We start from the raw sequence: 20,842 nt of genomic DNA, 5'->3' as shown, positions 1-20,842 counted from the left end.
TAAATACGAGTTGTCTTGCACATTTATTTAACAGTGAAAACAGTGTGGCAACGCTAATTACAGAAAATATCGCACTGGCAACGCGCGCAGTTTGTCATTTTGACACGAGAGCGTGAGAGAAAGAGAGCACACGCGAGAACACAACTCATGTATTTCTAGAAAAGTCCGACAGCGGCATTATTGCAATTTTAGGTTCCCGAAAGAAAACCTTTGCTTAGTAACGTGCGGCGTGTGTTTATTGCAATATTCAATTATTTAATTTAGTTAAAGATCAGACATTGAAACGCTAATAATATGGATAAGGTGAGTGACAAAAGTAACTAAAAAATAAGTGCATAAAGAAAATATAAACGCATTTGTATTGCACGCTGTGTTTGTTGCAGGTGAACGAACTGAAAGAAAGGGGCAACACAGCTCTGAATGCCGAAAAGTTTGATGAGGCTGTGGCCGCCTACACAGAAGCCATTGCCTTGGATGGCAAGAATCATGTGCTCTATAGCAATCGGTCTGCCGCCTTTGCCAAGGCCGGAAAGTACAAGGATGCTCTGGAGGATGCGGAGAAGACCATTGCACTGAACCCCAGCTGGCCCAAAGGTTATTCACGCAAGGGAGCGGCAGCCGCTGGGCTGCGTGATTACATGAAGGCCTTTGAGGCGTACAATGAGGGTAAGCATGAAGCACCTTTGACTCCACTGCAGCCAGACATAACCTCACTAATGCATGTATCTTTGTGCGTGTGTTTGTTTGTGTGTATGTTCATATATCTTTTTAACAGGTTTGAAGTACGATCCGCAGAATGCCATACTGTTGCAAGGACGTCAGGAGATCACAGCCTCAGTGCTGAACTATATGCAATCACAAGGTGAATTTCCCATGGATGTAGATCCACAGCCCGGTTCAGCTGAGTCAGCTTCCAAACCAACTCCTAAAGCAGCACCAGCTGAGCCCGCTAAGCCCGCTGAACCCAAGCCCGAAGAAATGAACGAGGAAGATCGCAAAAAGTACTTTGCCAAGCAGGAGAAGGAACTGGGCAATGCCGCGTACAAAAAAAAGGAATTTGAAACTGCCCTTAAACATTATAACGCTGCCATTGAACACGATCCGACTGACATTACGTTTCACAACAATATCGCAGCTGTGTATTTTGAGCGCAAGGAGTACGATGCTTGTATTAAGCAGTGTGAAAAGGGTATCGAAGTCGGACGTGAGAATCGTGCTGACTTCAAATTGATTGCCAAATCGTTGGCACGCATAGGTAATACGTATCGCAAACTGGAGAATTATAAACAGGCTAAGTTCTACTACGAGAAGGCTATGTCGGAGCATCGTACGCCTGAGATTAAGACTTCGTTGAGCGAAGTGGAAGCGAAAATCAAGGAGGAGGAACGTCGCGCCTACATTGATCCAGCCAAGGCCGAGGAGGAGAAGGAAAAGGGCAATGAGTATTTCAAGAAAGGCGATTATAGCAATGCTGTGAAGCATTATACGGAGGCCATTAAGCGCAATCCCGATGATCCTAAATTGTACAGCAATCGTGCGGCCTGCTACACGAAATTAGCTGCCTTTGATCTCGGTCTAAAGGATTGCGAGACTTGCATCAAGCTGGACGAGAAATTCATCAAGGGTTACATACGAAAGGGCAAAATTCTGCAGGCAAGTGCCTTAAGTTTTGCACTATACGAGAATTCTATTAATTATTGTTTCTGTTTGATTTTAGGGTATGCAACAAACCTCAAAGGCTTCTACGGCTTATCAGAAAGCACTTGAGTTGGATCCTAACAATGCCGAGGCAATTGATGGCTATCGTCAATGCTCCATGAACTTCCAACGCAATCCACAAGAGGTGCTCAAGAATGCCATGTCCGATCCAGAGATACAGCAAATACTTAAAGACCCAGCCATGCGTATGATTCTCGAGCAGATGCAAAACGATCCAAACGCTGTCAAAGAGTAAGTTCATTTTAATTACTATAATTTTCGATCTTTTTATTAATTAATTTAATTGTTTTGCAGACATTTACAAAATCCAGCTATTGCCGATAAGATAATGAAGCTGTTGGAATCGGGCATCATACAGATACATTAGAACTAACACACAAGCCTTATCCATTATAAAACACACCATTAACATTCAGGAGACAAAACAAACACACAACCAACAATATATGCATATAAGATTAACTAATTGAACTACTAAGCCGCGCTGCGCAGCCTCAAAAGAAAAACTATGCAACAAAAAGAGATAACGTTAACATTTCCAAAAGAAAATAAGAAACTATATATTGGATATTGCAAAACGCTAAACGCTAAAACTCGACTACAAGCTCACTAAAGAACGCAAGATTGAAACTCGATTCAACTCGTCTGCCTAGTTGACTTACGCAGATATTTTTATGAAGTTGAGATCACAGCTCTTAAAGATAAAGCTATGGTCCACATTTTTCAATCTACATAATTCGCTGTAGCTTAGCTCTATAAATAAGTTTTTCAAATGTAAAATAAATGCAAGTCGAAAACGGTAATTGTATATTAGAATATATATATTTGATTTTATATTTTTGCCAACAGCAACCTCAAACTCGCTTCCCCATTTATAATACATTACTATTGACTTTTATTTCCAATGTGCTTTACAAGAACGGCACTAGATCATTAAAACCCTCATTATAATGTTAATAACAGTACGTTCCAAAGTAAACAATACTTTTTAAAATTGAAACAAATTGGATCTTATTTATATGTATATCTTTTTATTTGTGGACTTGAATAATATAAAATTTTTGGCATGCTCAAGGTCGCGCAATTCGTATGTACAACAGTATTGCCAGCATCTGCTTGACCTAATAGATTATTTTTTGAATTTTTGGGTGCATAAAATCCTATGCTATAGTAGCTTGATTGTCTATTTTTTTTTAAATTAGTTTAAAATATTTATTATTATTTTTTATTTAGATGAAAATGCGACCGTTAACAAAAATTGCGGAAACCAAGTCTTCAAAATACCTTATAAAATGCAACTCTGTTTTGCGGCATTGCAAAGCTATGGCATTTTTTAGTAAATTTCAGCGATAGTGTTGCGCAGCGTGAAATTACAGCAACATGCTATTCAGTGCCAGTTGCTAGCGCAGTGTTGAGGACGATTTCATCCACATAAAAAAGAAATGGTGTGCTGATTGTGTGATTTGCTTATTAACTACTACATTAGTAAACCACAAAACAATTGCAGTGATTAATTTCAAAAGTATATTGCAACGAAAATACAGCATTTGTGTACGCTTCCCTAAATAACCGAGAGATTCCAGCACGCTGCTGTTAATTGTTTTAACTATAGTTACTCTACATGTATGCTACTGTGTGTGTGTGTGTATGATTTATATAGGTGTATTGTATGCGAGTATACAAGTGTGATACAAGTGTGTGTGTGCTCCGAGTTTCTCAGTTGAATCGCAAAATTGAGAATAGAAAGATGGTGCTCGGTAAATTGTAAGCGTGAAAATAAGTAATATATAGAAAACAACAAAAATAAAATAAAATACCTCAACAATATTTTGTTGTATTTCGGTGCGAGTTAAGGAAATACTTCAGCTAATATTTTCTTTGGAATTGAAGCACATCCAAAAGTGAGTATGGCAAAATGATCAAAAAAGAGAAAAAAATTGTCGCTACTTTGCTTCCAATCGTATTCGTATTTGAAATGCGTTTCGGGGGCGCTTGGCAACAAGCAAAAGCCGCTACACTAATACATGCATATGTATGTGCGTTACATGTGTGTGTGTGTGTGTGTTAAGCAGCAAACACTAAAACTAATGTATAAATATGATTTTTGTTGTTGCTATCTCTCTCTTTAGTGCTTCCTTCGCCGCTGCACTATTCAACGATGAGCCCGCTGGCACCACCAGTGCATGATCCAAAAAAGGATTTGTTACGCACGGCACCGTGGTACTGGGGCAACATCACTCGAGAAGCGGCCAAAAATGTGTTGGACGGCAAGCCGGACGGCAGTTTTTTAGTGCGCGATGCGCAAGCCAAGGTAATTAAAATTAACTACACACAGCAGCTCTATTTACTTATTGCCAGAAAACAACAACAAAATTAAATGCCAGTAAGAAAGCTGCAGTCAAGAATGCTCGACTGTGAGTTACCTAGCTTAACATTGTAAATTCGCCTTTATTCCTATTTGCCAAGATCTAAAATTGACAGCACTTGTATCATTTACATTACAATTAATACTGCATTATAACTTTAATATTGCATTTAACTTCAATAACTTTAAAGCTTATTATTCGATCACAATGAAATTATCCGAAGACATTTATTAACTAAACCGAAGACCGAAATTGAACAGTCTACTTTTCGATTTTGTTTCTTAAGAATGGTGAACAATTGTTGAAACACATTTGATACTTTCTTTAAATACTGTCAGAAATAGGTATTACTATGTACTTTTCCTATTGGATCTTAGTTTGGAATACCCATTCAATCCAATATTCGGTTGTAGCGAATATAAAAATCAACAAAATTAAAAATAACGATTAACAATTACATATATATTTTTCCCGTCTGTCTTGCACTTGCAGAAAGGTGAATACACATTGACCCTGATGAAGGATGGCAACGAGAAACTGATCAAAATATGCCACATGAATGGCAACTATTATTTCGTGGAGAAATATCCATTCAATTCGGTTGTGGAAATGATCAACTATTACACAGTCAACTCACTGAAAATGTACAATAAAACGCTGGACATAACGCTCAGCAATCCCATCTATTGTCCCTATGACGATGATGAAGCACAGCCTCAGGGTGATATACGCTTGCTAAGCGATGAATTTATACGCTGTTCCCAACTGCTGTTGCAACGCGAACAGGCGCTCGACCAGAAGAAGACCGCATTCAATGAGATACGCGAAGAGCTGGTCGAAAAGAAGTTGCATCAGAGCGTGTTCTGCAATGCCGAGAAAATGTTTCGCAGTCAAATTGCATTGATTGAATCGTTCATGATCAAGCCGGTGAATATTGGCGGTGGCACAACGACGACGGGTTCAACGACTGGTGGCACCACCGGCAGTATTGTGGGTGGTGGTGGTGTCAACAATGTGGGTGGCTGCAACATCGCCAAGTGGGAGGAGGAGCACGAACATATGCAGGATAATCTGGCGAAACTGAAATGCCATCTCGAGGGCATGCACAATAAAATGGAAACTCTGAATTTGTACATTAAGACGCGTAAGGAGGAGGAACAGTTGCTGGAGCGACAAATTAATGCGACCAAGCCGGAGCTACAGGAATTGCAATTGCGCAAGGACAAGCACATTGAGTGAGTGTCTTTTCTTATTTAATTTAATTTTTTTTTTTTTGTTAAGTAGTTCCATATCGAACTGACGTCATTTACATTGCACATATACTATATTGTATATAGTATTTGAAGTGCCAAAACTGATTAGCGTCGAGTCAGCAGACGAGCAGCACTCCAAGCTGAAGAGTCAGTCAGTTGATCACTCAGTCAGTCAGTCAGTCATTTAGTCAGTTAGACAAACATTCATTTGCTTCATGCAATTTTTATGCCAGCCAAGGAATTTTAATGCCCCGCAGAGTTCTGGCTCATTTTGCACGCGGTTCGGCTGCATTCATGAGCTGCTGGCTGCTACTTCGTTTGACCGATAAAACTTCATATATAATATATATACGTATATACTTAAATATATATTGTACATATAGTGTACTATATAATAGAAATAATGCCTTTTGCCGCATTTTAGAACCGCTCGTCTGGCTTCGGCTTTCAATTCGCCACGCTGACTGTGGCCTACGTGCCCGTCATGTAATGTGTTTTTGTGAAACCAAATCTTCTGACTGGCCCGACAATTGATGATGATCAACTTATGGCTTATAGAATTGAGGCAGGGTACCAACTTGCGACTTGCGTATTGCATAAGAATTATGCAGGCCAAATTCTTCCTTATTTTGGTTGTCAAATTGTAATTCAATTACTTTAACTTGAAGTTGACAATTTTAAAAATAAACGTTCAATTATATGGTCAAGCGATTTTCATATTGCATAAGAATTATGCATGTACAATTCTTCCTTATTTTTGTTCTCAAACTATAATTCAAATACTTGAACTGAATTTCAAAAATAAATGACACTTATTATACAATCTCGGAGAATCAATTGAAATTTATATAAATGCAAGTCTAGTGACATTTTCTTATTAGCGTTCGTCATCGATAATGATGATGAAGATTATGGTAATTAGTCGAACCTTGAACCATATTAGGAACGCATCTTCTATTGTATGTGTTTGTATGGCGATTTTTTTTTTGCACTATCTACAATTTTATCTGTTTCAAAATGATTAGTTACTGAGTGTCGTAAAGCTCTAGGAAAACCCGAACCTCGTTTTTACATTTATCAGTCTTATTACACATTTCGCTTATCTTTTGTGGGAATCTTTGCAATTTAATACGTCGACGTTTTATTTTATTTTTTTTAATTTTTGCCTAGCAACAAGAAATTTGCTTTACACTTTGCTACATTGTATTTTAAAAGAGGTTTTGTCATCGATGATTGTATTAAACGCAGCTGCTCTGCGAGTAGAGTTGAGTTGAGTTGAGTTTTTTTGTTTTTTGGGGGGTTTCTATTGTCATGTTCCGCACTGTGCGTAGTATACCTCTGTTGGGAGCTCCAGATAAGGAGGCACTATCGTTATCTGGCTGACGGGCATTATTGTTTGCCGAGTATTTAAAAAAAAAAATGAATTTTTTTCTACTTTTTGTTGTTGCTTTTTCCTTTTGCTTGACATTTCTTTATTTTATATTCGCAAACCTTTTGTTTCTTTTTTTTCATTTTTTGTTGTGCTCTTTTAATGTCTTTATTTTAATTAAGATTAAGCGAGCCCATCTCAATTATGGTGGCATACATGATTCGCGGCATGTGGTTTCTCATTCTTCTATTTGGACATTCTCCAATTCCCGTTCATGTTCCCTCTCTCTCTCACTCTCTTTCTCTCTTGTACTCTATGAATTCCTGCGTCATAAGCAGTTTGGGTATATGAGACCTAGGTCGTCCGTGGAAAGCGATTAAAATCATGCAATAGTTTTGCTGGCCGCGACAGATAACACATTGGAGAGGTCGTTAAATGTGCGAATCGCAATCCCATGTGCGCTTCTCGCTTCAATCACAATTAAGTGGGAGAATTAACTGAACAGCTTTAGTATCACCAAAAAGATCTTTAAGTAGAACTATTATCAAATGCAGTTCTGCTGTCGACACTTACACTTATATAATATATATTGATTAATCAGTTTTCGTCAAGGAATTTCTTTAAGAAACTATAGTACAGTATAGAGTTTTGTTTTACAGATTTAAGTTGAATTCTATTTGCTGAGTAATATTCCTTAAATATTCGAAACGATAAGACTGAGTAAGGATTGAGGATTGAGTAAGGATTGCAAAATATAGTAGTTAAATAGTTTTATCTGTGAACTAAACATCCTCTAGGCTTGGCACATTTATTTGTCGTCTTATATATTCAGCCTTGAGCTACACTTATTCTGTTATAAATGTTTGATTATTATCAAAAACGATAAGAGCGCATATAATAATGCTGAAAATAGCTTTCTTGCCATCACATTCAGACAGCAATTATAATCATTCGATTAATGTGTAGAGAACTGCATATATACACATATATATTATATTTGTGGTTGAAAGGAAGTTATTATAGTTTTTTATCAAACGTCCTCTTTTTAAAGTGCATCATCATTTGTGGTCTGCAATCGAATGTTATAGTCATTCGATTCGAGTGGTTCGATAAGATTGCACATATATATGGTATATATATATGCATATGTATGGATGTAGAAGAGTATTATAATGCCTTCCCTTTTATTGGCGCACATATTCATAGAGAATAAAGACATATGTGGGGTGTCGATTGAGCAATGGCGCATTGCTTTATCTATTCCATTGGTGGTTGAGTTTTGCAAAAAAAAAAAAGTCGCTTGTCTTGATCCAAAATCGCCAGCAAGACTGTGATGACATCACAAAGGCTGATAAGAGAATTTTTTTATAAGTTATACATATAGAAAGATATTCATTGTGTATATATACATATATATTTCTATATGCATTTATTTCATTTTCTTGTGAACAAATGGCAAAAAATGAGGGGGGTTGAGTCAAAACTCACACCACCATCAGCACCTCGGTTCCCTTCGTCAGCGGGATGATGAAATTACCTATTAGTCTAGAGTCGCCTAGCCGCTTAGTCTGGAATCGAGTTGTTGTTATTTTTTTTTTGTTATATATTTTTATTTGTAGACAGCACGACGACAAAGAGCACGTAGCTATCGCAGTAGCAGTAACACTTTGGTTGCTTGCTTGATTGCAATAATATCTTTTGACTAAAAATATCATTTCGCACTTGCTCGTCTTTGCAGGCGCCTGAAAGGCTTTGGTCTAACGGAAGACGATCTGAATGTTATACTAGAGATGGGCTTCGATCAGTGGAAGCAATACTTTGAGAAGGCCTCCAATCAGCCGCATCGCAACGAGGCGCTCTGGTTCCTCAAGGATGCCAAGCGACGCGATGCCGAGGAGCTGCTGAAGGAGGCACCGACTGGCACATTCCTGATACGAGCACGCGATGCCGGACACTATGCGCTCTCGATTGTGTGCAAGGCGGGCATTCATCACTGCATCATCTATGAGACGGAGACGGGCTTTGGCTTTGCGGCGCCATACAATATCTATTCATCGCTGAAGAAACTCGTCGAGCATTATGCGAGCAATTCGCTGGAGGAGCACAACGATACACTGACCACAGTGCTGCGCACACCCGTCTTGTATTGGGTGCAGAATAAACAGCATATTCTCGCACAGATGCAGGAGGAGCTGGAGCTGGAACAGGAACAGGAGCGGCTGGCACAGGAATCCACGGAGCTAATGCCGCCGCCAGCAGTGACATCGTTGCAAGCGGCAGCGATGGCTATGCCAAGTAGTGCGCCCATACCAATGACAAGAGTGCGCGATCATCACCATCATAGCGGCCATGACACGGTGGATGCATCGCTGGGTAGCAGCGAAACCGAAACACCGCCAGCGTCCACATCGCCTTCCAATTTTAGCACATCGCAATAGGCGATTGATTCATTGATTGATTGATTGATTGATTGATGCATGTGCATGCAGGCAAAACTGCAAAACAAAATCTCCCTGTGCTTCAAGTCCATGGCCATAAACCTCAGGCTCAGCTAATTATATTCTCTCATATGTAGGATTCATCATCTGCGATGCAACTGATTCCCGCTATCTTCCCCCCACCCCCAAAACACAACCCCCAACACAGTGTCCCTCTATATAATGTGTCGTATCTCTCTTAATCGTATAATGCAACAATTCTTTGTGTGATGGCAGTGGCCAAGCTCGGGGTTTGATATGGCGAACAGTTCAACTGTCCCATCGACCCGTGCGATAAAAAAAAACAAAATACCGTTAAAAAACGAAACAGTAACAAGTAATTTGGTGATCATGTTGATGTTGTTTATAACACACATATATATACATATATATATATATATATATATATTTGTATACTATATCTGTGTGTTTCTATCTATATATCTCCATAATGTATATGTGTACGTGTTTTCCGTTTTTTCCGTTTTTTTTTCAATTTTTCTTTTTTGTTGGTAACAATTAACAAATGCATTTCGCTTGATAAGTGATAACGTCAGGCCAACTGCTAATGTAAATTAAGTGGCACGGTCCACATAATAGGCAACTAATCGTATATTAAAAAAATAACATTAATTATTCCCCATTCAAATCGGTTAAGCTTTGCACGCTGCGCGTCCTTTACAGCTGCCGATTGAAAAGAAAATCGGATCTGATAACAAAAAAGAAAGAAAACTAAATACTAAAAACTTTAACTGGAAACAAAAACAAAAAGATGAAAAACTCTTTGTCGTGTTCATAGTAAATAAATATATATGCATGTATATATTTATTTATGTATATATACAAAACATATATATATATATATCTATATCTATATAAATATAGGTTTACTTTTTTTGAAATTCGGTCGATCGGTCAGCCGATATTTGCAGATTTTGATAATCCAATCCGACCACCAAATTATTTGTTGTTATATTACGGAGTCTAAATGATTTTGAAATAGTTTTTAAGTACAATTTACAAAATACGTATGGTACGTTTACTCGATGTGATCAGTTAGTTGTCTGTTGCTACTTTATCATAATCATAATCATTTTTTGTTTAGTTTTTTTTTTTGTGCGTGGTTCTTTTTGTAAACCATCTCATATAGTTCTATAGCCTTTTGTGTGTTTTATATTACTTAAAAACTTAACATTTACGACAGCATACCTTAAAATACAACTTCAAATACAGACACACACACACCAACACGTACACTAACACACACACACACGTGCAGCTACAAAAGTGCAATCGGCAAAAAGAAAATGAAAAAAAGAAAACAAACTTTTTACATTTGTTATTTATACAAAAAATGCAAGATGGTCATTAAAAAATGCTCCACAAAAAGAAAAAAAAAAAAGAATTAAAAAAAAAACCATAATCGAAATCTGCTGCAATATGCAAAAAACAAAGAGAAGCTTCAGTTTGTAATATATTTATGCATATTTAACCCACCTGCTATGCGTTTTTTACATGCTCTTTCCAAAATCAATTAACTATTAAGTTTTGTGCAATTTGTGTTTGTTTAACAGTTGAAAGTAATAGAAATGTGAAATCCCGTCATTGTTGGAAAGAAGAGTGTGAATATATTTTGGAAAGGGCAAACAGTTTTCGGTGTGCGCGCAAAATGTAAATGAAAATGAATTTACTTTTGCGGTGCACGTTTCCTGTTACAACATTTTCTTCAGAATCAGGCAATTTGTTTTATACACACGACAACAACATACACAACACAACAGAAAAAACAAAAAAAACCAAAACCAACAACACCTACAACAAGAAACAACAACAGCAACACTCACAATATATTATTATTATTTTTTTATATATTAAATATGTATATGTATTCGTAATACTGTAATTTAATTTATTTAACATGTAATGCATAATTTCATCTGTTTATAATAATAATTTTTTTTATTTCTAATGCTATGAGATTTCGTCGGATCTCGTACGTTGTAGTATTTTATAAGTTTTAAACATTTAGTATGTAAAATGCGTTTTCAAATAACTAAAAAAAAAGCAACAACAAAAAAAAACGAAACAAAACAAACAAAAAAATGAACTTTGTATTTTACATTTTGTGAAACTGAAGAAGAAGAAAAACGAGATGACGTTTTTTGCCATAATTAAATGTTAGATGGAAAGTTGGAGAAGAACATAATGTGAACGATAAACAAATAAATCCCAATGGGCAAGCAAAAAAACATTATAGGCGCTGTGCTAAGCCGACAAATTGATAACGAATTGCAAATTTGTTGTATTTTTTATATGAAATATATATATATTATATGTACGTATATTCATAGATAGATATGCCGTATGTTTTAGTATCTTAAGAGCTAACCTGCCACAAAAATTGGTTCAACAAAACAAGAAATAAGAAACAACAATTTTTTGTAGTAGATTTTAGAGAGAACAATTTAAATATGTATGTATCTATTTGTATTTGTGTCTAAAAAAGCAAAACAAAAAACAACAAGCAAACGAATGTTCGTAAATAACAAATGGAAAAAGAATATGAAAACGAAAACGAAACAGAAACAACTAAAAGAAAAAAGAAAAGAAAATCTATATGAAAAAAAGAAAATGAAATGAAAAAATAAAAGAGCATATAAACAGAATTCGCCATACACTTCTTCTACTCTTCCATGTGGACTTCGTTTTAGCGGGTTTCTTCTTTCAATGGAAGCAAGCGGTCGCACTTCAGTCCGATGAGCTGAGCTTGAGCTTCTGCTTAGCTCAACGAAACGCGATCCGAGTCAGTGAATCCAATGGATATCACGCGCCCTCTGTTCCCAAATGAATGACAACAAAAACATTAAAAAACTCTAAACCGAATCGCACACGAGATCAGCTCATGCTATCCAAATCCATCATTATCATCATTCTCATAGCTAAAAGAATGCCAGCATAAATGTTAGTGTATTCCATAGCATACATATGGCTGAATCATCTTTTAAATTTAATTCATTAATTTTAGTTGGAATATATTCAGATTGGAGGAATCTTCAGTGTGAAGAATTTGTTGTCTGCAATCATTTTCAAGGTATGCTTTAATTTATCAAATTTTGGATTATTCATCAGATATTTTACAACAATACCCCAACTGTTCTTATCACGTGATTCTATTTTGCTTATTGGGCAAATTAACTATTCTGAAATATTTTTAAAATCTAAAATTGGAACCGACAAAGTATATTATTTAAGTAAATTCGTTTTATTCAGGCGATCTCAAAACAACACAATTTAGCACTATAAAACTAGTTTCTCCTTTTGCTTTTGGTTGTGATATATGTATAATTTAGTTTGTGTCGTATTCATTTTAATAGTCTCATTTTTTAAACTTTCGCGGGCAAATGCCTTTTCTTACCATTTCAGCTGACACTCAAAAGTATGCAATACTTTTTTTTGCGTGCGCTTCGCTTTGAAAGTTCGTAGCAATAAAGTTAACAATAAAATGTTTGAAGTGAAAAAAACCATTTAAATTTTACTTCGTTAAAGATTGCGAACGGTTATATAGGCAGATTACCAGCAGCACGTTGAGTTTTCAATTAACAAATCATAGCACAGTGTGAGAGAAGCAGCGAATAAACATTTTGGTATTAAAATACTAAAAGCAAAAGTATTTCGGTATTTTTCGAACTGCCAACAGCTTGAATGAAATGCCGTTATTTATTTTTCGAATTCGCAATTTCGAAATATATAATTAAAGAAGAAAGTGTAATCAGTGGAATACATCAAGCAAGTTTCTGTAAGAATTTAGAATTTTGTTTATTGTTTGACTGTACAATACATTTGAGTATGCGGGCGTGTGTAAGTTGACAAATTGTTGACACATTGTTAGGATTTTGCATTATGCGCATTAGACGACTTCGGCTTCGGTTTTGCTTTGCTTTGGGCGTCCCATGTGCGCCGGTAAGAGAAAATGCGTGATGCGAAACGCGTTCGCTGAGGGGGGCGATTCTCGCAAACTGCGCAGTTGTTTAAAATCTATTTTTTGTGTTCACGCTGCCGGTTTCTTAACTGTGAGTATGTATTTTCGTATGTTTGTATGTATTATATATAAATAAATGGGTGTGCACACACTCGCACGTTTCGCATAAATCTGTATAAGTGTTCTTATATTTATGTAAATAAATATGAGTGTATGTAGAATGTGGGTTATGAGCCAAGCAACTGCCACGCGCATATTTGCAAAGTCGCCCCTCCCCCGCCCACTAGCGTTAGTTATTGTATTTGTTATTATTTTGTGCTTAATAATAGGCGCCAAAGCAGACATGTGCCGGCCGGTAATTCCAGGCAGTTCAACAAACCCCAAAAATACACAAATGGAGCACATTGCCAAGGTGATTTGAAAGCTTTTTGTTTATTTTTTTTTTCACTTTCTTGTTTTTTTGGTGATAACTCGATTCGTTAGAAAGTATCTCGAGCTGATAAAGAAAAATAATCAAAGCAAAGTTGATCGGTTCCGATAATTATGAATATTATTTACTGTTTATTGTCAGTGTTGTTTAAGTGCTAAATTTACGGTATAAAATACAATTGATGAGAGCATGATACAATCAATATGACTGAAGACGGACTAAATCAGTAATCGCCTCTATATACAAAATTAAAAAACTTAACGACTATGTGATGAACTATACGGCTAAGATCAGTCTACAACTAAAGTATATGAGAAGATTTGGCAGTAGCTGCTTGGAATTTTGAAGCTTTTCGCTGGCACATTTACAGTTCCAACTGGAACTGTTCTTGTTCCTCGATCTTCAGCGATTGCGTCTTCTTCTCCAATTCGGTGGGCACGGGAACACACTTCCTGAAGGGAGAGCGGGGTGTGCCACGCAGCAGGCAGCTGGGGATATTGTTGGGTGGCGTTTGACTCATCGGAGAACCCCGCAGATTCTTCATGAAGGTGCGTTCATAGATTAATTTGGTGCCTGCACAACAAAAGTGACGAAATTAAACTATTAGTCAAAGAGCCGAATGAAATTCTTGCATCAGACGCAGTCGCAGTCCAGGTGATAAGACAGCTGCGCAAGCAGGTGAGTCACATAACAATGCTCGGCTAGACAGTCAGTTATCACACATTGTGTGACTGATTCACAATGTGCCAAAATAATTCGGCTACTTACCGCCAGGTGTCGTGGAGTAGAGAGTGCCACCGGGAGTCGATGAGTAGACCTCGGGCATTTGAATGGGGTCCGTTACAACAATCTTCTTGGTCTTGGCCATGGCCATGGGCAGCACGTGATTGAGGGCTTGACGAGCAGTAGGTGATGCAGACATCTTTGCTTTATTTTTTGAGTTTTATAACTTTTTACTTTGTAAAATTATTGCACTTGTAAGACGCAATCGAACGACTTTTGTTTTGGTTGCGCGAGTTAAATTGCGTTGTTCGCTTATCAGCTGTTTCTGGCGTTTATTCACCACGTTCTCGGTTCGCTGGGCGAGTCCAATATGATAGTCAATGACAATGAGCAGCTCTATTTATACTGCGCGCTCTTCCTCTTGCTGACGTTCGAAGCGTAAACAAAACAAAAGGGGCACTCACACATACATATACAAGCACACGTGTGTCACGATGGCGTAACTGCAATGCGCTCTCACCGTTGGACTCTCTCTCTATCTCTCTCTTTCGCTCGCGCTCTCACTGAGCCAATTGATTGGTGCGCCTGTACTATCAATAAGCTCAATTTACAAAGGGACAATAATAAGTACGTATTTATGGATGTGTTTATCAATGTAAACAACATCTGGATCGCGACTAGAATATATATTATTAGCTTAATCCCTTCCTATCTAAGGTTACAAATTCTCAACTACTTGAACTTCTAAATGTTTTTCCGTGTTTGTCGTATTTTCTAATATTTCTCGTGCATCACAAATGTGATTAATTTGTTTAGTCTGCATTATTTACTGATTACTCAAGCCCTTAATAGGAGAATGTTGTAAAACATTTTTATTTTGCCTAGTCGAATTGTTTGTTCTTGAACATTTCTAAAGAAAGATAGGAAAGTTTTGCCAATAGAAGGAGAGAAAGGCAAGGCAATCTATTCTTGCGCATTTAATCTCTCGACCCTGAGAGATAAACCGCATAATTGTTTAAGTTTTCTCTGCGATTGATTTGATATACGGTCATATATTTTAATGTCATTTAATAGAATGTCCCTGAAAGATAATTTCTTAAGTTTTCGCCAATTTCTTTGATAATCGGTCATTTACTTTAATGTCTGCATATGGACCTGATCCTGTTCTTTCTTTTCATAATATTTAAAACTACTTAAATTGAATATTTCAGACTACGTTGTTTTTATCTGCATTTAATCTTACAAATTATGGAGTAGAATATTCCATAAACCAGTTTATTGCAAAGGGGAAAGACGTTGAAATTGAAAAGAATAGAATGCAAATTGCGCAGTTTTTTGAAAACGCATTTTATTTTCTCTACTCTCTCCCTCTCTCTCTCTCTATTGACAAAACCGGCCGGTATTTCCAGAAGTTCAACAAACCCCCAAAAATATGCTTTCATATAGATTTGAGCCAAGGTAAAGTGGCAATCATTTAAGCAGTTTCTTTTGATAACTTATTAGAGAACGTTTCAAGGTTCATTAGCTGATAATATATAACATGAATATAATCAAAACGTGTATTTAATTTAAGTAGTATTGTTTATTTGAGTTTTTCTTAAGAACTATAATAGTATAATATAAAATACAAAGAACACATCCAGTCAATATGACTAAAAACTAAAACAATCGCCTCTATCAACGGGAAGAACTACAAACTTAATAGTTAAATGAGTAATTTAGTGATAAATTGGTAAAATGTGAGGGATTGAGAATTATCACTAATAATACAACTAGGTTGATGGTGTCTGATAAATAAAGTGATGTCGCAGTATGGCAAATGAGTTTTGGCAGTTTGCTGCTTGGAATTGGGAAATGCTTTTCGCTATCTCGGTTACAGTTCAAGCTGGAACTGTTCCTGTTCCTCAATCTTTAGCGATTGCGTCTTCTTCACCAATTCGGTGGGCATGGGGACACACTTCCTGAAGGGTGTTCGGGGTGTGCCACGCAGCAGGCAGCTGGGGATATTGTTGGGTGGCGTTTGGCTCAAGGGTGAACCACGCAGATTCTTCATGAAAGTGCGCTCATAGATAAGTTTAGTGCCTGCAAGCGAAAGAAATGAAATACAACTATTAGTCAATGTCATTGAGGGTTGCATCAGTCGCAATTGCAGTCGCAATCACAGTCCAGGTGATAAGCGAGCACATGGCAGCGTGACTCACAAGTGATCGCTCTCGCTTAGACTTGACTGTTATCAATAGGAAATTTTGCTGACTGATTCACACAATGTGTGAGAGGCGTGTTTCGTGAACTTACCGCCAGGTGTCGTGGAGTAGAGAGTGCCACCGGGAGTCGATGAGTAGACCTCGGGCATTTGAATGGGGTCCGTAATAACAATCTTCTTGGTCTTGGTCATGGCCATGGGCAGCACATGATTGAGGGCTTGACGAGCAGTAGGTGATGCAGACATTTTGGTTTATGAAAATTGTTTGCTTTACTTTTGTAAAATTATTGCACTTGTAAATCGAACGATTTTTGTTTGGATTGCGCGAGTTAAATTGCGTTGTTGGCTTATCAGCTGTTTTGCTTTTTTTTTGTGTTGTTCACCACGTTCTCGGTTTCGCTTAGCGAGTCCAATTGACACCCAACGACAATGAGCAGCTCTATTTATACTGAGCGCTCTTCCTCTTTTCTCTCACTCAGTGTGGGCAAGCAAAACAACAACACACACATACACCTGCACGTACGAATGCTCTCTCCGCTTTTGTGCTCTCTCTCTTTCTCTGTATTTAGTTGGGGTAGCGGTCGGCTGATGTTTTTGGTTTTTTGCTTGTTTTGTTTTTCTACTGAATTTTTGCGTAGTACAAAACGACAACTGTGCTTGTTCTTCACCACATACTTTGCTGTTATTGTTGTTGTGTTTGTTTTCTATATCTTTCGCGGTTGCAGCCCCAGACCGTTCGAGTCATTTGATGTTGTTGTGGGGGAAATGAGACGATATCAGCCTTGAGCGGCGGTAGCGGGAGCGGGTTTTTGTTGACCGGTTCTAATATTGTGTTTACCTTTATCGCTGGTGTATTTATTGGTAAACAAGAGTTATTTAGAAATACTTGGGAGACAAACAACAAGATCCATAAAATGTGTCTATCGATCGATAATGCCTGATATCGATAGCTGCCCTGCTGCAGCAGAACATTGGATGGATGACTCAATAAAAAATTTGCATGCTCGCAAAAATTATGCGGCAAACGAATAAACGATTTATTAGCATAAAGACACGTTGCCTGCTGCTCGCCGGCTAATTGCTGCTGACGTATGGAGTGAGCATATCAATTAAATTGTACGGCACGAGTCTCCACATTGATCACAACGTGCGGGGGCGCTATTGACGACACTTGGGGCGTTCTCTACAAAGCTGCGAGTGTAGAGAAGTGTAGAGAAGAGACGCATGTAAAATGTTTGCGATTTACGTGGGAATTCGAAATTCGACGTAGTTTGCAGCTTTTGGCCATTGGCCATAGTGTTTTAATTGCTGATCTTGTTGATCTTGATGGGATCTTTTTGCTGTAATAGCGCCACGTGTGAGACCCCCTTAAAGATCTATAGCTAGCTTTGTCGTTGTCGATGTGGGACAATAGATGTCACACGTAACGCCCACGAACTCAGCTGCTGACGCTAAGAATATCTATGGAACAAGGACAAAACTAATGCCACGTGCTTTAATTTATTATAAACATCGGACAGATCTGTGGCATCGACACTTTTTGCATGGCCTTGATTTCGATGGATGCGTGATGATCCCGTGGACAGCTAATTAAGTGCATAGAACTATACATATAAGAACTAAAGTTTTCCATCCATAAAGAAAATATTGACATGCAGTCGTGTTTGCTATGAATTATTTGACAGCAACAATTCGTGGAAGCTTTTGTTTTCTTAGCTGTTTTTCTATAACAACAGAATTTTTCATCATTTTTATAATTTCTTATGAATGTTACTAATTTTTCTAAAAATAAAATAGAAAAAAGTACTCAAGGAATCCATTATAAGTTAACTTTAAATGCAAACAAAATAAATCAAAAAATTAATGCCATTTTTTTGGTTTAAGTATTACATTTAAAATATTTCATAATAATATCGATAAGATTCCGTTTGAATAATGCTGTGAATCACAATATGAAAATGAATTTTCATGCCTATTTTTAAATTGTAAAAACAATCAATTGTCACGTTACTGGATAAGATTAATAAAAAACAAGCAATATGATTTCATAAGCTAGTATTTAGACTCAAATCACTATTTATTATTATTATATAATAATATATATATTATTTATAATAAAGTATATAAAGATTTTAAGCGCATTACATTTTGAATCAATAATTATAATAAGTACATCGTTTCCTCCTCATTATTATTATATTTATAATAAAGTACACATATATCGCTTCTTTTTCATAAATTATAGATGTAAGATGTAAAATTTTAAACACATTACATATGTATATTTATATTAAGTACATCGTTTCCTCCTCATTATTATTATATTTATAATAAAGTATTTATCGCTTCCATTTTATAAATAAAAGATGTAAGATTTTAAACACATTACATTCGAATCAATATTTATATTAAGTACATCGTTTCCTCTTCATAAATTTAAGATTTATTAAAAACAATTGGATATAATATGCATTGCATTTACACCTCTGCAATTAACCTAATTCTCTGGTAAATCGAGCACGGGGAATATCCATATCTCTAAATGTGCGTATGCTTAAGTGCTGACCCCGAAAAATCAGGTGATAAACAAGCCCAAAGACAGGCAGAGCATGAGCATAGTTGGCGTAGAACAACGGGCAACTGTTTTGCCGTGTCATCTAGCACGTAGCCCACAGCATAAAACAGCCCTACGTGCTATGCGGGTGCAGGTTGCTTATGCGTTAATTTTCCCTCTCTCGCGCACACTCTCTCGCACTCTTTCTCTTTCTCTGTTGTTCTATTTCCTTATGCGACTTATCAACCCCTCTCTACAGATTGAGAGTAAACCAGTTTGGATTTAATTTCGCTTTTTTGTTTGTACTTGCGCAGTGGCTGTAAAAAAAAGGGAAATGCGTCTTGGGAAATACTTGTTGTACGATTCTATAAATGGGGACACAGGTAACGTCGTCTGCAGCGTCCCTCAAACAAAAAACACGCGCACCCCACCCCCCTGTCCCTTAAGATGCCAGACACTCGAATCGAAATGTGTTTTTCGTGAATTCGGCATGGCTGATGAAATTGCACATTTCAGTTGCGGCAGCTCTAAAAAGTACTATCTATCCGTCTCTATATATATTTAAATGTCTGTCTATCTGTTTTTATAATATTAGCATCTTTAATTTTAGTCGTTTCTATTCAATGCGTTGATAGTTTGTTATGAATGAAGCGCAGAGCGCTCTCAGCTCTCAGGCAAAAACCAGAATAAAACAAGCTAATCAACAAGTTGTCACTGAGTAACGATCTATGAAATACCCTAGAATTGTCGTGATTCCCAATCTATTTGTTTTGATTTTGAATAATGTCTTTGTTTTTGCTTTATTGATACGTTTATCATTTTTCCCAGCATTTGTGGCACTTATCAATTCAGACGAATTCCGTCTATTCATTCCATTCACATTTGTCATATTTGTAATTTTTGCCAGACTGATAATTTGTTTATAAACAATGCAGCCAGAATACTATGTGCCTATATCTATTATACTATATCTTTATAATGATGCGACAGCTTATTTTAACAAAAATTCAAGATTTGATATGCTATATTCTTTGCTATATTTAAATACAAATTTGAACTGAATCATTGTGCATTTGTATGTTTTATTTTTGTTGAATTAAAGAAGCAACTAAAAATTATGACTAAAGAAACCCAAATCTTTCTGGGAAGAGATTATGTTTATACCGGTTTATTAGTCCATGCAGATAATTTTAATTTGATGTTGCGACTTTCTTATCAATGGTAGACTATTTTATAATTACAGGGTATTATAAACAACACATTTTGTTGAACTTCTTCGTCGACGCGTCGATGACCCACATACATACTCAAGTGAATCTGTATTGGAACCCCCAAAAAAAAACATATATTTATTTGTTTGTATGTGATTTAAGATGACGCCGGCCCCGAAAGCCGCCGCAATAATGCCATAGCCAAAAGGCACAAAAAGGAAAAATAAGCGAATCAGTTGACTTTGTTTATTGAAAATATGAAAAACAACCAACGTGATGCAAAAATAAACAAAATAGAATATATCTAACATAAACAAAAGTCGCAATTTCATAGACCTTCATAAATCAGCGGCTCGTCGTAATCACAGATGCAGATCTCAACCTTGGACTTGGAAAGTATTTGCAACCTTTTAAAAGTCTCGATCCTGTCGCCCTTTTTATGTCATCCAGACTGCATGTCGCAAACGCAAGTCATTCCCCCAATCTACATAATGACTAGACTAAAATAAAAGTAAAGACATCCGCGAAAGTTCAATAGTCAAAACTGATAAGGGAAGT

At 36.8% G+C, this 20,842-nt stretch overlaps 4 protein-coding genes across 4 annotated transcripts; 2 read left to right on the top strand and 2 right to left on the bottom strand.

Moving 5' to 3' along the window:
- Positions 1 to 109: 109 nt before the first annotated feature.
- LOC132783617 (stress-induced-phosphoprotein 1) lies at positions 110 to 2,723 on the top strand. The gene is made up of 5 exons (XM_060788896.1): positions 110 to 303; positions 384 to 666; positions 776 to 1,653; positions 1,718 to 1,950; positions 2,014 to 2,723. Exons 1-5 carry the CDS (start codon positions 295 to 297, stop codon positions 2,084 to 2,086), a joined length of 1,476 nt encoding a protein of 491 aa, XP_060644879.1. The 5' UTR covers positions 110 to 294; the 3' UTR covers positions 2,087 to 2,723.
- A 382-nt stretch (positions 2,724 to 3,105) lies between these two features.
- On the top strand, positions 3,106 to 10,589 carry LOC132783616 (phosphatidylinositol 3-kinase regulatory subunit gamma). The gene is made up of 4 exons (XM_060788895.1): positions 3,106 to 3,620; positions 3,849 to 4,030; positions 4,578 to 5,320; positions 8,446 to 10,589. Coding segments are annotated over exons 1-4 (1,626 nt in total). The 5' UTR covers positions 3,106 to 3,619; the 3' UTR covers positions 9,146 to 10,589.
- A 3,112-nt stretch (positions 10,590 to 13,701) lies between these two features.
- On the bottom strand, positions 13,702 to 14,693 carry LOC132785983 (eukaryotic translation initiation factor 4E-binding protein-like). Its single transcript, XM_060792346.1, has 2 exons — positions 14,362 to 14,693; positions 13,702 to 14,166 (listed from the first exon to the last, which is right to left on the bottom strand). The coding sequence occupies exons 1-2, from the start codon at positions 14,513 to 14,515 to the stop codon at positions 13,958 to 13,960; spliced, it is 363 nt and encodes a 120-aa protein (XP_060648329.1). The 5' UTR covers positions 14,516 to 14,693; the 3' UTR covers positions 13,702 to 13,957.
- Positions 14,694 to 15,878: 1,185 nt separating this feature from the next.
- On the bottom strand, positions 15,879 to 16,941 carry LOC132785994 (eukaryotic translation initiation factor 4E-binding protein). Its single transcript, XM_060792356.1, has 2 exons — positions 16,612 to 16,941; positions 15,879 to 16,398 (listed from the first exon to the last, which is right to left on the bottom strand). Exons 1-2 carry the CDS (start codon positions 16,763 to 16,765, stop codon positions 16,190 to 16,192), a joined length of 363 nt encoding a protein of 120 aa, XP_060648339.1. The 5' UTR covers positions 16,766 to 16,941; the 3' UTR covers positions 15,879 to 16,189.
- Positions 16,942 to 20,842: the final 3,901 nt, after the last annotated feature.

Source organism: Drosophila nasuta, chromosome 2L (assembly GCF_023558535.2).
Source record: "Drosophila nasuta strain 15112-1781.00 chromosome 2L, ASM2355853v1, whole genome shotgun sequence".
Taxonomy (NCBI): domain Eukaryota; kingdom Metazoa; phylum Arthropoda; class Insecta; order Diptera; family Drosophilidae; genus Drosophila; species Drosophila nasuta.
This window is presented reverse-complemented; position numbering and strand designations above follow the sequence as displayed.

Excerpts from the sequence above, each read along its gene's own strand:
- LOC132783617 (XM_060788896.1), top strand. Across the intron at positions 1,654-1,717 it reads GAAAGGGCAAAATTCTGCAG|GGTATGCAACAAACCTCAAA; the intron begins GCAAGTGCCTTA and ends GTTTGATTTTAG. Across the intron at positions 1,951-2,013 it reads GATCCAAACGCTGTCAAAGA|ACATTTACAAAATCCAGCTA; the intron begins GTAAGTTCATTT and ends ATTGTTTTGCAG.
- LOC132783616 (XM_060788895.1), top strand. Across the intron at positions 4,031-4,577 it reads TGCGCGATGCGCAAGCCAAG|AAAGGTGAATACACATTGAC; the intron begins GTAATTAAAATT and ends TTGCACTTGCAG. Across the intron at positions 5,321-8,445 it reads CGCAAGGACAAGCACATTGA|GCGCCTGAAAGGCTTTGGTC; the intron begins GTGAGTGTCTTT and ends TCGTCTTTGCAG.
- LOC132785983 (XM_060792346.1), bottom strand. The coding sequence starts at position 14,515 with ATGTCTGCATCACCTACTGCTCGTCAAGCCCTCAATCACGTGCTGCCC. Across the intron at positions 14,167-14,361 it reads CTACTCCACGACACCTGGCG|GCACCAAATTAATCTATGAA; the intron begins GTAAGTAGCCGA and ends TTTGTTGTGCAG.
- LOC132785994 (XM_060792356.1), bottom strand. The coding sequence starts at position 16,765 with ATGTCTGCATCACCTACTGCTCGTCAAGCCCTCAATCATGTGCTGCCC. Across the intron at positions 16,399-16,611 it reads CTACTCCACGACACCTGGCG|GCACTAAACTTATCTATGAG; the intron begins GTAAGTTCACGA and ends TTTCGCTTGCAG.